Source organism: Labeo rohita, chromosome 4 (assembly GCF_022985175.1).
Source record: "Labeo rohita strain BAU-BD-2019 chromosome 4, IGBB_LRoh.1.0, whole genome shotgun sequence".
NCBI classification, from domain to species: Eukaryota; Metazoa; Chordata; class Actinopteri; order Cypriniformes; family Cyprinidae; genus Labeo; species Labeo rohita.
Window position 1 is genome coordinate 2,019,520 of NC_066872.1, and position 17,356 is coordinate 2,036,875.

A 17,356-nucleotide genomic window follows, 5' to 3' on the forward strand; every position below is an offset into this window, starting at 1 on the left:
GATAAATGTAGACCGTATACAACTGACTTTTGAGTGATTTGGTACAAAAGTGTCAGTAAACGAATGTACTTGAAGGTGCACACCACCACCTACTGCATGACTCGAGTGATATCTGGTGTAAAATAAAGGATCGGGGTTAGGCTGGCCAATAATTAATTAGTATAATCAGTTAATAAATGCTGAAACAATATTTTAAAAGGTTCTGAGATTACATGCTAAAGAACTTTCAGTAGCTTAGTGTGTATAAAGAATGGATGTATAACCCAATAATGATGTTTTAAATTGTTTTTGATGTCTGTTTTTTGCCTTAGACCCACCAGCGTTTAAAGTGGAGAATGAAGTACTAAATGAAATGGAAGAGAAAGATCAGTATGAGAACCATCATGAATTCAGAACTGAAGAAAAATCTTTTCATTGCTCACAATCTAAAAAGACATCCTCACAAAAAAGAGTTGAAAAAGTCACTGGAACTATAAGTTGTTTGACCTGCTTTCAGTGTGGAAAGCATTTCACTCAACATAGAAAGCTTAAAGCCCACATGAGAATTCACACTAAGGGAAAGCCTTACACATGCCATCAGTGTGGAAAGGGTTTTGATCAACATGGGAACCTTGAAATCCACATGAGAATTCATACAGGAGAAAGCCCTTTCACCTGTCAGCAGTGTGGAGTAAGTTTCACTCAAAAAGGAAGCCTTAACAGGCATATGAGAATTCACACCGGAGAGAAACCTTACTCATGCCAACAGTGTGGAAAGAGTTTTGATCAACAAGGAAATCTTAAAGCCCACATGAGAATTCACACTGGAGAAAAGCCTTATACTTGCCATCAGTGTGGAAAGAGTTTCGATCAAAATGGAAAGCTTAAAGTACATATGAGAATTCACAATGGTGAAAACCCTTTCACCTGCCAGCAATGTGGAGCAAGTTTCACTCAAAAAGGAAGCCTTAACAGACACATGCGAATACATACTGGAGAAAAGCCTTATGGCTGCCACCAGTGTGGAGAGAGTTTCGATCAAAATGAAAAGCTTAAGGTACACATGAGAATTCACACTGGAGAAAGCCCTTTTACCTGCCAACAGTGTGGACTAAGTTTCAGTAAGAAATGGACTCTCAATAGGCACATGAGAATTCACACCGGAGAGAAGCCTTACACATGCCCTCTGTGTGGAAAGAGTTTTCATCAAAATGGAAACCTTAAATTCCACATGACAATTCATACTAAGGAAAAGCCTTACACCTGCCATCAGTGTGGAAAGAGTTTCGATCAAAATGAAAAGCTTAAGGTACACATGAGAATTCACACTGGTGAAAACCCTTTCACCTGCCAGCAGTGTGGACTAAGTTTCAGTAAGAAATGGATTCTCAAAAGGCACATGAGAATTCACACTGGAGAAAGGCCTTTTACCTGCCAACAGTGTGGAAAATGTTTCAAACGAAAAGGAAACCTTGATTACCACATGATAGTACACACTTCACCTGCCAACAGTGTAGAGTTAAGTTTCACTCAAGAAGCAGTTCTCACATAACAATTCATTTTCAGTCAACAGAGAAACCTTCAAGTTCACATGAGAAGTCATACTGAAGAGACCTTTTACCAGTCAAGCGTGTCGAAGTTTTCCAGAAGTTTACTTTGAAAATGAATCCATATCTGGCTCATGAGAATATAGAGCAGAGTGAAACCATTTACATGTGATCAGTGTGGATAGAGTTTCAGATAAACCAAACCCTTAAGCTCAATCCTTGAGGATTCACTCGAGAGAGAGAATGACATCAATGTGGTTGGAGTTACACAGACAGGAAACACTTTGGAGTCATGTAATAACTCTCATCTGAGAGAAGTCTTACATGTCATATTACTGTTGAAACACTTGCAGAAACAAAGCAAATCTTGAGGTTCACACTTGAGATAAACTTTTCACTTGCCCCCAGTGTGGGAAGAGTTTCAACTCTTAAAGAGTTATTTCAAAGATACCTGAAATGTGGTGAGTTATTCAATGTGGCAAAAGTTTTACAAAAAAAGAGAACAATTTCAAGAATAAGTTGTGCATTTATTCTAGAGACCCTATTTGTGTTCATGATTTCGTTACTCATTACAAAAACACATTGTTTATTCTTATATGGGTTTATATATGCATCACAGCTGAAACAAATGAAGTATCATTATAGAGTTCCCAAAGGCTTAATTGTGTTTCAACTTCAGAAATCTTTAAAAACAATATTATATAGATTTAATAATTGTGGCATGGCTTTCTTAACAAAATAACCCTTTTGTGTTGATTTTATGTAACACTCAACTCAAAAAGCTCATCCAAAGTAGAATCTTGCTCTTTGAACAACAATAAAAAGTATAATTGATAAATCCTAAAAATTTTTGTTTGTTGAATATTTCTCTTTGTAACTTTGCATGTTGTTATGCATATACTGTGTGTGAGTGGGTCTCACTCTCTCGTTTTTCAGTTCTTTGATGTTGAGAATTGTTATATATAAAAGTTTACTTACAAACGTTAATGCTGTTCATCAATGGCATCTGTCACAGTTGCTAGGCAACAAGAACAGTCCTCCACAGGCTGGACTGGTTCGAGTCCTTCGGAAGCAGCCTTCGATATCGCACAGTTATATTTGGCAAGTATGTTAATATTTCAACAATGAACTTTGTTTGTTTCATTTGCAAAATTACCAAGTGGTGGAGTGTAACGCATTCCTTAAGTATTCACGTAGAAATGAGAAGTACTGAATTTTTATTTTTGTTTCCTTACAGGACAACAACACTAAAACATGGCCTTTTACAATATGATGCACTGTCATACATTAAACTTCCCAACAGTAAATAAAGTATTTTAAATGTAACAACTATGGACATGTTCAGAAGTAAATGCAAAATCCAGCATACAGTAGTGCATATTAATGCAAGACCATCATATATAAAAAAGTTTTTTCATCAGAATACATGCATTAAGTATACTACAGTATGAACTTAAGATTTTATGCATGCATTAAATTTACATTCAATGTAATGCATACATTAAATTTGTATGTTTTTAATTTTCAAATGTTTAGAGGCAAACAAAAATGTATAGATGAATTTCTGTCATTTACAAATTACCACTTGCTTTGCAAAAATAAACAATTTCCAGAACTAATTCTTGTTTTTCATTTACAAGTTTTAACTTATAATGCAAAAATGAAACAATGCACAGAAATGACTTTGCTTCATTTACAAATAACTTGTTAATGTCAAAGTAATATACAGAACTACTCAATTTATTTCATTTTACAGTTTCCCAGCAGCTCCATTTCCACAGAACTGTTCTAAAAGAAGAGAAAAATAAAGACTATTAAGATAGGGCTGCAATCTCAATTTAGAAAACATGACACAGCAAGACAAAATACTCCAGAAATCATATTTTTTAGATCATCAAGTTTACCTTAAACAATTATGGACTATCTTGCATGATAGCAAATAAAAAAATAAATCTAAATTTAAAATAAAATAGAAATACAAGTGAAAAACATATCTACTTATCCACTTTTAACATTTGTTTCACTAGTTATTTGAGTATATTAAAACACAGTGCCTACGTTTATAAGTGTATTCGTCGGCCACCACAGAACCATCACCTGCTATTTTGTTTGGCGCGCCATGAATTGTGGTATAGGGTAGGCTGCGAAGGATCCTTCTTGTGTATCCTTCATTTGCCGGCAAAACAGAGGGCGCATTTGAAATCACGTTCAAATTGCGGCAGCGTTTGTCGAGCTGCGGTGATGCAATTGGCCTTCAAATGCAGCCTTCAGAGGATGCATCGTGAATTGGGACGGTCTTCATCACACCGCCGTGACGCAATCTGCCTACAAATGCAGCCTTTGTAGGACCCGGCCTCTAAATTGGGACAGCCTTCGTCATGTTGCCGTGATGCAATCAGCCTTCAAATATGCACTTCGAATGATGTAGCCTATGAATTGGGATGCAGCTAAAGAGTAGGGTGTCACAGAGTCACCAGACACACCAACCACTTCACTAAATCTAAATCACCTGACTTCTAATTAGCACCACCTGCAACCACTTACCTGCACTATTTATAAGGACTCTGGTCATTCACTCACTGGCTAGTCTCAAGGTTGCAAGCTCCTCTGTTACTCCTTACTTACCTTCTGGATCCCAAACCTCATGTGCTCAACTTACCTGCTGATTCGCCAGCTGGATTTACCTGTTGGACTTACATCTGCTTGAACTCTTGAGTTTCAGTTGGACAGTTCTGGAGAAGAGATTGAAACAATGTTGATTAAGTGATGCATCATGAGACATCATGCATCTGTTTATGATGTGGCTTACATGCTTGTATTACATCATTGCATACCACATTAAAAATGCTGCTCTACTGCACTGTACTTGTTTCTCATTCATGTTGTAACAAAAGTACATCAATATTTGTTAATCCACTCACAAACTTTCAAGACAAAAGTATTTACTTGAATCACTGTGAAAACAATTATTTTGGTGAACTGTAAATCATAGCCTTAGAAAGAAAGATGAATTTTAAATGAATCTCTTTTGTTTTAGGTGTGTGTGAATACAAATGTAAAGTGACACTATAATCTGTTGTCATTTCTGTCTCATTTTGGTTCTCCATGGTTTGGTTTTCCTTTCTTTCAATTAATCCTGTATCTTATTTTCTGTATGTATGATTTGTATGGGCAGGGCTTTTATTTTGGTCTGACGACGTGATGTCACAAGGCTGCGCTGCGCTCCTGCATATGTGAGGAAAGGTTTGTGTTTTCATTCATTTAAAGTATTTAAATTATTACAGGCGGTAGTGAACTATGAAATGCGTTTACTATTATTTATGTTACCATCGTAATACTTTAATATTAAAGAACGTTATCTTGTGTAAGTTAAGCGCATCCACAGACGAGTAATAGTAAAGTTGCGTCTCGTTTCGCGTCCTGTTTATCGTGAATCAGTTTAATAAACACGAATTCGGTCACTGGCAAGTAGTGATGGAGAAACGGAGCTTTTTAAAAACGATACTGAAACCTGTTTACAATCGTTGGACGCCTGCTAGTCAAAAGGTTCATTCTACAGAATTCGTATCAAGTTGTATAAAGAGCTGGAAACGTATTTTTCTAAAAAAAAAAATATATATATATATATATATATATATATAGTCTAATTTAATTTTTGCTTACATCTACATTATATATATATATATATATATATATATATTTGCTATTTTATTAAAAAGATTTAAGAGGTAGATCAATAACAATTACAATTTTAAATATATATATATATACAGTGGGTACGGAAAGTATTCAGACCCCCTTAAATTTTTCACTCTTTGTTATATTGCAGCCATTTGCTAAAATCATTTAAGTTCATTTTTTTCCTCATTAATGTACACACAGCACCCCATATTGACAGAAAAACACAGAATTGTTGACATTTTTGCAGATTTATTAAAAAAGAAAAACTGAAATATCACATGGTCCTAAGTATTCAGACCCTTTACTCAGTATTTAGTAGAAGCACCCTTTTGATCTAATACAGCCATGAGTCTTTTTGGGAAAGATGCAACAAGTTTTTCACACCTGGATTTGGGGATCCTCTGGCAGATCCTCTCCAGTTCTGTCAGGTTGGATGGTAAACGTTGGTGGACAGCCATTTTTAGGTCTCTTCAGAGATGCTCAATTGGGTTTAAGTCAGGGCTCTGGCTGGGCCATTCAAGAACAGTCACGGAGTTGTTGTGAAGCCACTCCTTCGTTATTTTAGCTGTGTGCTTAGGGTCATTGTCTTGTTGGAAGGTAAACCTTCTGAGGTCCTGAACACTCTGGAGAAGGTTTTCGTCCAGGATATCCCTGTACTTGGCCGCATTCATCTTTCCCTCGATTGCAACCAGTCGTCCTGTCCCTGCAGCTGAAAAACACCCCCACAGCATGATGCTGCCACCACCATGCTTCACTGTTGGGACTGTATTGGACAGGTGATGAGCAGTGCTTGGTTTTCTCCACACATACCGCTTAGAATTAAGGCCAAAAAGTTCTATCTTGGTCTCATCAGACCAGAGAATCTTATTTCTCACCATCTTGGAGTCCTTCAGGTGTTTTTTAGCAAACTCCATGCGGGCTTTCATGTGTCTTGCACTGAGGAGAGGCTTCAGTCGGGCCACTCTGGCATAAAGCCCCAACAGGTGGAGGGCTGCAGTGATGGTTGACTTTCTACAACTTTCTCCCATCTCCCGACTGCACCTCTGGAGCTCAGCCACAGTGATCTTTGGGTTCTTCTTTACTTCTCTCACCAAGGCTTTTCTCCCCCGATAGCTCAGTTTGGCCGGACGGCCAGCTCTAGGAAGGGTTCTGGTCGTCCCAAACATCTTCCATTTAAGGATTATGGAGGCCACTGTGCTCTTAGGAACCTTAAATGCAGCAGAAATTTTTTTGTAACCTTGGCCAGATCTGTGCCTTGCCACAGTTCTGTCTCTGAGCTCTTCAGGCAGTTCCTTTGACCTCATGATTCTCATTTGCTCTGACATGCACTGTGAGCTGTAAGGTCTTATATAGACAGGTGTGTGGCTTTCCTAATCAAGTCCAATCAGTATAATCAAACACAGCTGGACTCAAATGAAGGTGTAGAACCATCTCAAGGATGATCAGAAGAAATGGACAGCACCTGAGTTAAAAATATGAGTGTCACAGCAAAGGGTCTGAATACTAAGGACCATATATATATATATATATATATATATATATATATATTTGCTAAGGTCTGAATATTTATAATGTTGATGGCAAATAGGCTACATGTATGTATATATATATATATATATATATATATATATATATATATATATATATATATATATATATATATATATATATATTTTTTAAGATTTAAGAGGTAGATCAATAACAATTACAATTTTAGAAATATTTCAAGTGAGATTTATGAGATTTGTTGTATTTTGAATTCAGTTTTTCCTTCTAAAATGCAAAAAGTTGGTCATACTGATTTTAAAGTTGATTCATTAGTTTGAATATACATTAAACCAAACACAAACATCTTAGTTGATAATTCAGTGTACTTTATTTTTGACAAAACATCCCATGTTTCAGTAGTGACATAAGTGTTTTGGTAGAGACCACATCACATTACAGAATTTTAACTTGCATACTAAAACACTACTGAACATACTAAAAAAATTGTGACTTTCAGTAGTGACAATTCTTTGGTTAAAACCCAAAAAAATCAATGCCAAACTACCAAAACTCCACCAAATGTTTCGGTAGTGACGATTTTTGATACTTTTGAAGCTAGCTCAAAGATGCTAATCGGCACATGGTTAGCTAGCACAATTCTGAACAGTTGTACACATATAAAAACTAAATGTTATGGAAAAACTCTTGTTTGTTTGTTTTTTCAGTATAGAAAAAAGGTGTTTTTTTTTGTTTTTTTTTTTATATAAAGTTGAACACATTTAGCTTAAAATGATGAGACCCGTCTACTCACCATGTTGCTATGAGATAGAGGGACACAGGAAAATTTCCTGATCATAAATTTATAGGTTTAGTTAAAGTCCGTTTCAGCCAATAGACTAAAACGGGACACTCTTTTCTTTTTTTTTTTGTTACATATAATTTCGCTAACATACGATTTAAGATCATTTAAGGTATAATATAAGGTATATATATATATTAATTTTGAATATTTTTTTTAATAACATTGTGGGTTTCAAGAGATAATAGAAGAATCTTAGTAAACATTTAAGATTTAAATTCTTAAATGCTTTTTGAATGTGTTTTTTAGTTGTGGGACAGCAGTTTGCACCAATTGTGTAGAATGGCCCAAAACCGTATAAATGCAATGATCGCAACAAACATGCAAATGTTTTGATGAAAACTGAATATTTTATCATGAAATAAAGAATATTTAAATAAATGGAAACTTGGTATATAAAATGTGTTCTTTAATTTGTAGTGCTACTTTTGAGCCTGTTTGTTTTTAAACTATCACTCTGACTGACTCTCTTACCAGTGTGGTGATTGAGACGCACAGAAATTTAGTTTGCTGTTTTGTTTTGTTAATTATTCTTATCTTAATCATGACAGAGTGTCCAAACACACAGAAAGATGGCAGTTATTAAAGAGGAGAGTGAAGACTTCAGGATTGAAGAAGTGTTCAGTATCAAACAAGAAGATATTGAGGAACAAACAGGTTGGTTTTCATTCTCAAAGTGTTTTTTTTTTTTTTAAATGTCATCTTGTGTTTGTTGTGATTGGAATGACATGAACGTCTTATAGTGTATAATCCTCAGTCATTTAGTGTAAGACGCCCCAGCTTTTCTTCTGTAACTATTTACAAAGTTGCCAAGTGTATTTGCTAATAATAATAAGTTGAGAAGATCCTACTTCCAAGTTAAATGTTTTAACAGCCAAATTCACTGAACATATTCACTTACAGTCTTGATTGTATTATGAATTAAAAAATCATTATAATACAACCAAAGATGAATTATGAGGAACTTACTTGATTACCAGATCTTTTGTTCATTTGTCACATAAACACAATGAATAAATTGTTCACAAATGACCCGTCACTCTCAAACAGAAAACACCTGCCTGAAATGATTTGTTTGTAGTCCAGCTGTTACTTCCACAACGTAGGTGTGTCATTGTATAACACATTTGCACAAATATATAATGCCTGCCTGCTGCTACTTTGGCTTGCAATCAAACAAAGATAGTTATAAGGACAGGAAGATGCCTTATAATTGATTACTGTAGTAAGGAAATGCTGGGAGAGAAAACATCATTACATGAACAACTGGAAAAAAGAGGAACTGAAGAATCACCGGTTAAAATTAAATTTTACAACTATTTCACAGCAGTACAATCACAACCTTTTGTTGTGTTCTCACCATTTTTCTAAGGACTACTTCTTGGACCTAGTAGTTTCATGCAGGTCAGTTTGGTATTGTATTGTATTTGTTTGTAGAGAAATGACAGTTTTAACATCACATCTGTAATGTAAGAGAGTTATAAAATAATTACCATCTATGAAATGTATTGCTCAAGCTATGCTTGCAAAGGTGGTTCGGGTTGATCCGTGTGTTCTTCTTGATTGTCATTGCCACACACTGACACCACAGTGAAGTAATTACACTAGTGTAAGAAGAAAAAGACAAGTAAAGAGGAACAAATGCATGTGCACTACACTTTAACATTGTCCTTCATTTTGAAGGAGAGGGTCGTAAAAATGGTCATAATCTATTATTACCTGTCATTTTAATTTTCATATTTTAATTATAATAATACATTTAATTGCTTTTATTTTTGTTCACATTTTAATTTTGATCATGAACCTACAGAACTAGGGCTGTACAGTTAATCAAATGCGATTTCCATGCGCACTTTGTCAGTAAAGCCAGTTCTGTAATCAGCAGTACATTTCCATCACCTGCTTTCAGATGTAGCAGCATTTACTACACAGAGATGTAGTTACGATTACGAGCAAAAAAAAAAAAAAAAACACCATAAAACAAAGGATTGGGTTTAGGCTGGCCAATATCAATCTGTTGAAAAATTGTTGGAACAATATTTAAAACACTTGTTGTTGGTTGTGATGTTTTACACGTCGAAAAAAGTTTACATGTCTTTTTTCTTGCCTTAGACCAGATGACACTGAAAGAGGAAAGTGAAGAACTGAATGAAATGGAAGAGAAAGATCAGTATGAGAACCATCGTGATTCCATTACTGAAGAAAAATCTTTTAGTTGTTCACAGACTAAAAAGACTTCCTCACGAAAACAAATTAAAAAAGGGATAGGAACTAGAAGTTGTTTAGCCTGCGTTCAGTGTGGAAAGCGTTTCAGTCAACATGGAAACCTTAAAGCCCACATGAGAATTCACACTGGAGAGAAACCTTACACCTGCCAACAATGTGGAAAGAGTTTTTATCAACAAGGAAACCTCAAGGTCCACATGAGAATTCACAAAGGAGAGAAGCCTTACAGTTGCCAACAGTGTGGAGTAAGTTTCACTCAAAAAGGAATCCTTAACAGGCACATGAGAATTCACACCGGAGAGAAGCCTTATAAATGTCGTCAGTGTGGACAAAGTTTTCATCAACATGGAAACCTGAAAGTCCACATGAAAATTCACACAGGAGAAAGCCCTTTTACCTGCCAACAGTGTGGGAAAAGTTTCAACCGAAAAGGAAACCTTAATTATCACATGAGAATTCACACTGGAGAAAGCCCTTTCACCTGTCAGCAGTGTGGAGTAAGTTTCACTCAAAAAGGAAGCCTTAACAGGCATATGAGAATTCACACTGGAGTGAAACCTTACTCATGCCCTCAGTGTGGAAAGAGTTTTGATCAACATGGAAATCTTAAAATCCACATGAGAATTCACACGGGCGAGAAACCCTACAAGTGCCGGCAGTGTGGGAAAAGTTTTGATCAACATGGAAATTTTAAAGTGCACATGAAAATTCATACAGGAGAGAACCCTTTTCCCTGTCAACAGTGTGGAAAAAGTTTCAACCGAAAAGGAAACCTTAAGTATCACATGAGAATTCACACTAGAGAAAAGCCTTACATATGCCAACAGTGTGGAAAGGGTTTCGATCAAAATGAAGAGCTCAAAATGAAAAGTCCACATGAGAGTTCACACTGGAGAAAACCCTTTTACCTGTCAACAGTGTGGGTTAAGTTTCACTCAAAAAGGGATTCTCAACAGGCACGTGAGAATTCACACAGGGGAGAAGCCTTATACATGTTCTCAGTGTGGAAAAGGTTTTCATCAATATGTAAAACTTAAAGTCCACATGAAAATTCATACAGGAGAAACACCATTTGCCTGCCAACAGTGTGGAGAAACGTTAAATAAAAAAAGCAGCCTTAATAAGCATTTGAGAATACACACTGGGGAGAAGCCTTACAAATGCCAACAGTGTGGAAAGAGTTTTGATCAAAATGGAAAACTTGAAGTACACATGAAAATTCACACTGGAGAAAACTCTTTCACCTGCCAACAGTGTGGAGTAAGTTTCACTCAAAAAGGAACTCTCAATAGGCACATGAAAATTCACACTGGGGAGAAGCCTCACACATGCCAACAGTGTGGAAAGGGTTTTTATCGAAATATACATCTTAAAGTCCACATGAGAATTCATACGGGGGAAAGGCCTTTTACCTGCCAAAAGTGTGGAAAAAGTTTCAGTCAAAAAACAAACCTTGACCAGCACCTGAGAATTCACACTGGCGAGAAGCCTCACTCATGCCCTCAGTGTGGAAAGTGTTTTTATAAACATGGTACCCTTAAAATCCACATGAGAATTCACACTGGAGAAAACCCTTTCACCTGCCAACAGTGTGGAGTAAGTTTTACTCAAAAAGGAACTCTCAATAGGCACATGAAAATTCACACTAGGGAGATGCCTTACACATGCCAACAGTGTGGAAAGAGTTTCGATCAAAATGAAAAGCTTGAAGTACACATGAAAATTCACACTGGGGAGAAGCCTCACACATGCCCTCAATGTGGAAAGGGTTTTTATCGAAATATAAATCTTAAAGTCCACATGAGAATCCATACGGGAGAAAGGCCTTTTACCTGCCAAAAGTGTGGGAAAAGTTTCAGTCAAAAAACAAACCTTAACAAGCACATGAGAATTCACACTGGGGAGAAGCCTCACACATGCCCTCAGTGTGGAAAGTGTTTTTATCGGCATGGCACCCTTAAAATGCACATGAGAATACATACAGAAGAAAGGCCTTTTGCCTGCCAACAGTGTGGAAAATGTTTCAAACGAAAAGGAAGTCTTGATTACCACATGATAATTCACACTGGAGAAAACGCTTTCACCTGCCAACAGTGTGGAAAAGGTTTCAATCAAAAAACAAACCTTAAGTATCACATGAGAATTCACACTAGGGAAAAGCCTTACACATGTCAACAGTGTGGAAAGAGTTTCAGTAAGAAATGGATTCTCAATAGGCACATGAAAATTCACACTGGGGAGAAGCCTCACACATGCCCTCAGTGTGGAAAGAGTTTTCACGAATATGTAAACCTTAAAGTCCACATGAGAATTCATACAGGAGAAAGTCCTTTTACCTGCCAACAGTGTGGAAAAAGTTTCAAACGAAAAGGAAACCTTAAGTATCACATGAGAATTCACACTAGGGAAAAGACTTACACGTGTCAACAGTGTGGAAAGAGTTTCGATCAAAATGAAAAGCTTGAAGTACACATGAGAATTCATACAAGAAAAAGCCATTTGACTTGCCAACAGTGTGGAAAAAGTTTCAATCAGAAAACAAACCTTAACAGGCACATGAAAATTCACACAAAAGAAAGGCCATACACATGCCCTCATTGTGGGCAGAGTTTTCATCAACATGGAAACCTTAAAGTCCACATGAAAATTCATACAGGTCTAAGTCCTTTTACTTGCCATCAGTGTGGAAAAAGTTTTAACCGTAAAGGAAACCTTAATTACCACATGAGAGTACACACTGGAGAAAGCCCTTTCACCTGCCAACAGTGTGGAGTAAGCTTTACACAAAAAGGAACTCTCAATAGGCATATAAGAATTCACACTGGAGAAAAGCCATACAAATGCCCTCAGTGTGGAAGGAGTTTCATTCAGCATGGAAACCTTAAAGTTCACATGAGAATTCACACCGGAGAAAAGCCTTACATGTGCCCTCAGTGTGGAAAGAGTTTCGATCAACATGGAAACCTTAAAGTCCATATGAGAGTTCACACTGGAGAGAGCCCTTCAGCTGTCAAGAGTGTGGAAAAAATTTCAACCAAAAAGGTTGAATTACCACATGAGAATTCACACTGGAGAGAAGTCTTTCACTTGCCAAGTGTGGAAAGAGCTTCAGTCAAAAAGAGATCCTTAACAGGCACATGAGAATTCACTCCAGAGAGGAGGAGTTTCAGTCAGCATAGACACCTAGAAACCATGGAAGTTTCGACACAAGTTTACACCAAAAATGAATCTGTATCTGGATTATGAGAACCATACCACTTCATCAGAGTGGAAGGACTTTCACAGACAGGAAACACTTAGGAATCATATATTGACTCACACTGGAGAGAATTCTTTCATGTCATATCACTGTGGAAAGACTTCCAAAACAGAGCAAACCTTGAGGTTCATAACAGAGTTCACACTGGAGATAAACTTTTCACTTGCCCTCAGTTTCAAACTGAGGAAATGTTAACATTCACATGAGACTTCACAATAAAGGTGTTTTGCATGTGTTCAGTGTGAAGAGATTTATTTATCAAAGATATCTGAAATGTGGACTGCAACTCAGCGTGGAAAAAAGGAACATAAAAGAAAATCACTTTCAGTAAATCAGTTGCACATTCATACTGGAGAAAGACTTTGTACAGTGTACACATGTTTCAGATATATTGTTTGTGAGTGGGTCTTCCATTCTTTTGTTGAGAATTGTAAATAAATACCACACTTTTGCTTGGAACTTTTGTGTGATCTTGTTTTTTTCTTTTTGTCATGATTGATATTTTCCCCCAACCTTACACTGAGAATATAACGTAACAATTGGAGGCCTGCCTATTAACGACAACTTGAAACTTACTTTAAATTTTATTAATAACTAGGGGTAGGCTTACCAAGTCTGTTATTCAGAGGTAAAAGTGTTCTACTTTCCGGTCCAGTTCAGTTGGCAATATGTGAGAAACTTCCAGTAGATAAAGTCTGACTGAGAATTCTACACCCCTAAAATATAAGTGAACAAGTTCCTGGTAATATTGACTCTCAGGGTACAGGTGAAGGTTTTTCCAAAGTATGAATGTCAAGAGACAATTTGAGGGTGTACTCACACTAGGCATGGTTGCCGTGAACCGGGCCCGAGTACGATTGTCCCCTGGAGTACAGAATGACAAACTTCAGTGTTGTAATTTTGATTCCGTTATTGTCAGGAGAGTTCTCTCCTCAGGATGGAAAGTTCACAACATGGTTGTTCTAGTCAAGGTCCTGGAGCAAAATGAAGTCCTGTGGTGTTGTGGTCTGACTGTATGCCGCCACTTCTCTCTAACTCCTTTCTCCACTTAGGGTCTGGAGGTTGTGGCTTTTAACTTCTGCTGAGGTCACACCTCTCAGGTTTGGCTTTACCAATACCACTGGTGTAATTTCAAGTGGGAAAAGATTTCTTTGTTTGGACGCTGACTCACTTGCATGATCAGAGTGGGCTTATACCAGGCCTGTGGTTGAAGCCATGTGAGTGACTGTACTACATCCTCCAACAGGACAAACCAGGGACTTATGCAAGGATTCGGTTTGTGGACTTCAGCTTGGCTTTTAACACTATCATCCAAGATTTGTCAGCTGAAGTTGTTCAATCTGTCACAGACACAGATGAAAACAGTTCTACTGTTATTAGGTCAGTTCTGTAACTGTCTGATTTTCTGGCTGACCAAAGGATTTGTGGTCTCAAAATCATTGTAGTACAGTTTAATTCTCTAGAATCTCTAAAAATATTTGTAATGGAAGAGATGTCTGCTAATATGGTGACAAATTTTGCTATTTGAGAAGATGAATTTCAAAGTTTCCAATATAAGAATATAAACAAATGCATCATTCACTGGAACCGGACTGAAGGTTCCAGTTTTCCCGTTGTGTCTTGTATCATACCCAAGACTGAGCACAACTCAACCACTCCCCACTTTTCAATGAAGTATTTGAGAATGGATTTACAAAATACTGAAAACTTTGCTTCACTGCTGACCTGTAAGAATCACTGGCAGGAATAGCAGAAAGAAAACTTCAGCTAATTTGATGATGCATCTCAGTAAATTCCTCCAGATCTCAAACTATCGATGAGATTCCATTACTAAAGGCACCACTTTCTTGAAGTTTTGCAACCATCCTGCACTTGTTTTTCATATGTCCCAAGCTACGAACCAACTCACTGCTCTTTCAAAAAAGATTCGAAAGGATCTTCAACTAAAGACTCCTGTAAATTAACTACAGAAGAACATTCGGGGGGAAAATCAAATTATGGTGAACAACAGTCAAGATGGCATTCCAGGGACTAGTTTATGGCAGGGCCCCTCTCTAACTGTCAGTGTGGAGGGAGATCTGGACATCTGGCCACCTTGGGCACAAGCAGCCAATCACATTCCAGGAATAGAGAGGTGCTAGTATAAATATATCAGTGCCTTTGTTTTGTCTCAGGATGCACTAGTAATGTTTTTTTTTAAGCATGTTTATAAAAATAACTTAAGTGTCCTAAATGCACTATGGCCTAATCCTGGCTTAGTTTAAGCCCTGTCTGTGAAACCGGGCCTTAGTGAGTGTGAAAATGTTAGTCCAGGTAGCGGCAGCGGTTTTGTTTTTTTTTTTTTCTCCTTCTTTTTTTTTTTTTAAGAACCTACCACAGTACACACCAGTGTTGCCAAGTCTGCAGTTTTCCTACAGAATTGGGCTACTATAACACTGTTGCTGCGGGTTGTTTTTGATGTCCATGGGTTGAATCAACTGCATTAACATCATATTTAGCCCCTGAAATGTGAATTTACCAGGGGAACCCAGACAAAAAACATGTATTTTTTCCCCCAGAATGTGATTTTCAATGGGGGACCCCTCCTCGAAATGCAATTGGGAGGATTTTATTGTGAAAACAAATTATTATGCATGATGCAGCATGATGCCTTCAGTAAAGCAGCTGGTGCCATTGAACCACCAAATAAAACCACCAAATACACACAAAACAGACTTTTTCAATTACAAATAGTTTCATTCAAACCAAATGCAGGCTATATGTGATCATACAGGGCATTTCATAAATGTTTTCATTGGTTATCCTGCATCTCTTCACTACACAAGGATTTTTAAAAACAGCCTAATATACCAGCCTTATTACCCACCTAAGGATTTTTATTTTCTTAGCTGACAGAGGCTACTCCATCTGAAAACACCAGTTGCAATAGCAACACCATACAGCAGGGGTCACCAGACTCGGTCCAGAGTCATGACACAAATAAAGTGAAAATGAAATAAGTGTTGATTGCACCATTCAATTTAGATTTGCTTGTATAGTATTTCTTTTACACATTTTTACAGTGTTGAGCATTACCACTTGTGGAACCCAAAGGCAAAGCTGTTTAAACACAACGGGAGCTTAAAATGAAGGCCTTCAAGATGCTCTGTCAGCAGTGAGAAGGTTTTTCCTGCTTGTTTTAACACACTTATATCATGTGTGTGTGTGTGCAAACTTAACCACGTTTTGCATGTTCTAATTCTATATTTCTCACAATCTGAGATCAATCACTGCACTTAGAAGAAAAAAAAGCACATTTTTCAAGGGCAGTCTGAAAAACTTGTGTCCATGACTGTAATTACTGCAGTTGATTCCACATTGTTTCATAATATACTCAAACTGTGTGGTATCACCTATTAAGTATTTATGTTACAATATCATGTTCCTTTTTTTGTTCCTGTTTATTTGTAGATTCTAAAGATATGATATTCAGTGTTGAAGATCAATGGGAATTTCTGTTGTAACTCAACAACAAGCAGACAGCTCAATTTATTAAATTACGGGCTGAAAATGAGAATTTATTTACTTGGGCCAAAAAACCTCATTACCCATTCTGGAGTATTTTGTATGCATGCCCTGCCCTGTCAGATTATTCCCCTGTCTTCATATTTTTCATAATTATTTTCTTTTTCTCTTGTTTTAGGGCAATTATAGAGAAAACGGGTCTGCTGGGGAAGGTCATGCAGGAGCCTGAGTCAAACAATGTGAAAAGACTCATATGAGGATTTTATTTTGTTTGCAAGAGAAACATTACAAGGCAGCATGTGCATGAAAACACCAGTGAACAGCAGAATTCACTGAACTGTCACTGAAAAAAAGTGTTCAGTGAGGTGAACTACGGCCTCAGGCATTATCCAGGTTAACTTAAAAAAAAAAGTTTCATAATATGGTCATTTTTGCACCGGAGAAACAAATCTCATAGAAGAATAGGAGCCCTGTGAAGTTGGAGAGATTTAAAAGACACATTAGTAAGTATACACTATAGGTTTGGAGTTGTGTGTGGCTTGTGTTTATTTGTAGATTCTGAAGGTCAAGAATATGATGTTTAATGTGGATAATCAATGGGCATTTGTGTTTGACATTCACTTCTATAGAGCCAGTGGAAAATGCTATGCATACAGTAGCTGATGTGAATGCAATGGCATTTTTTTTCATGATTTATTATAATATTAATAAATAATTATATAATAATTATATAATAAGTATAATAATATAGCTGCAAGCAGCAATTGCGGGGCCAAGCACAACAGAGGCAGAATGAGGAGCTAAGCATGGCAA

General features: G+C 36.9%; 2 protein-coding genes across 8 annotated transcripts in view; both read left to right on the forward strand.

The window, feature by feature from the left end:
- Positions 1 to 2,594, forward strand: part of LOC127163662 (gastrula zinc finger protein XlCGF8.2DB-like) — a 43,734-nt gene extending 41,140 nt beyond the window's left edge. For 6 of the 7 annotated variants that reach the window (XM_051106963.1, XM_051106962.1, XM_051106965.1 and 3 more), the window contains exon 3: positions 312 to 2,535. In XM_051106963.1, the coding sequence (XP_050962920.1) occupies positions 312 to 1,531 (1,220 nt within the window). In that variant the 3' untranslated portion in view covers positions 1,532 to 2,535. The other variant, XR_007827517.1, reaches the window with a different exon arrangement.
- Positions 2,595 to 4,693: 2,099 nt separating this feature from the next.
- Positions 4,694 to 12,921, forward strand: LOC127164492 (zinc finger protein 721-like). The gene is given in 4 exon segments (XM_051108460.1): positions 4,694 to 4,769; positions 8,106 to 8,211; positions 9,667 to 10,646; positions 10,648 to 12,921. Coding segments are annotated over 3 exon segments (3,339 nt in total). The 5' UTR covers positions 4,694 to 4,769; positions 8,106 to 8,126.
- The last annotated feature ends 4,435 nt before the right edge of the window (positions 12,922 to 17,356 follow it).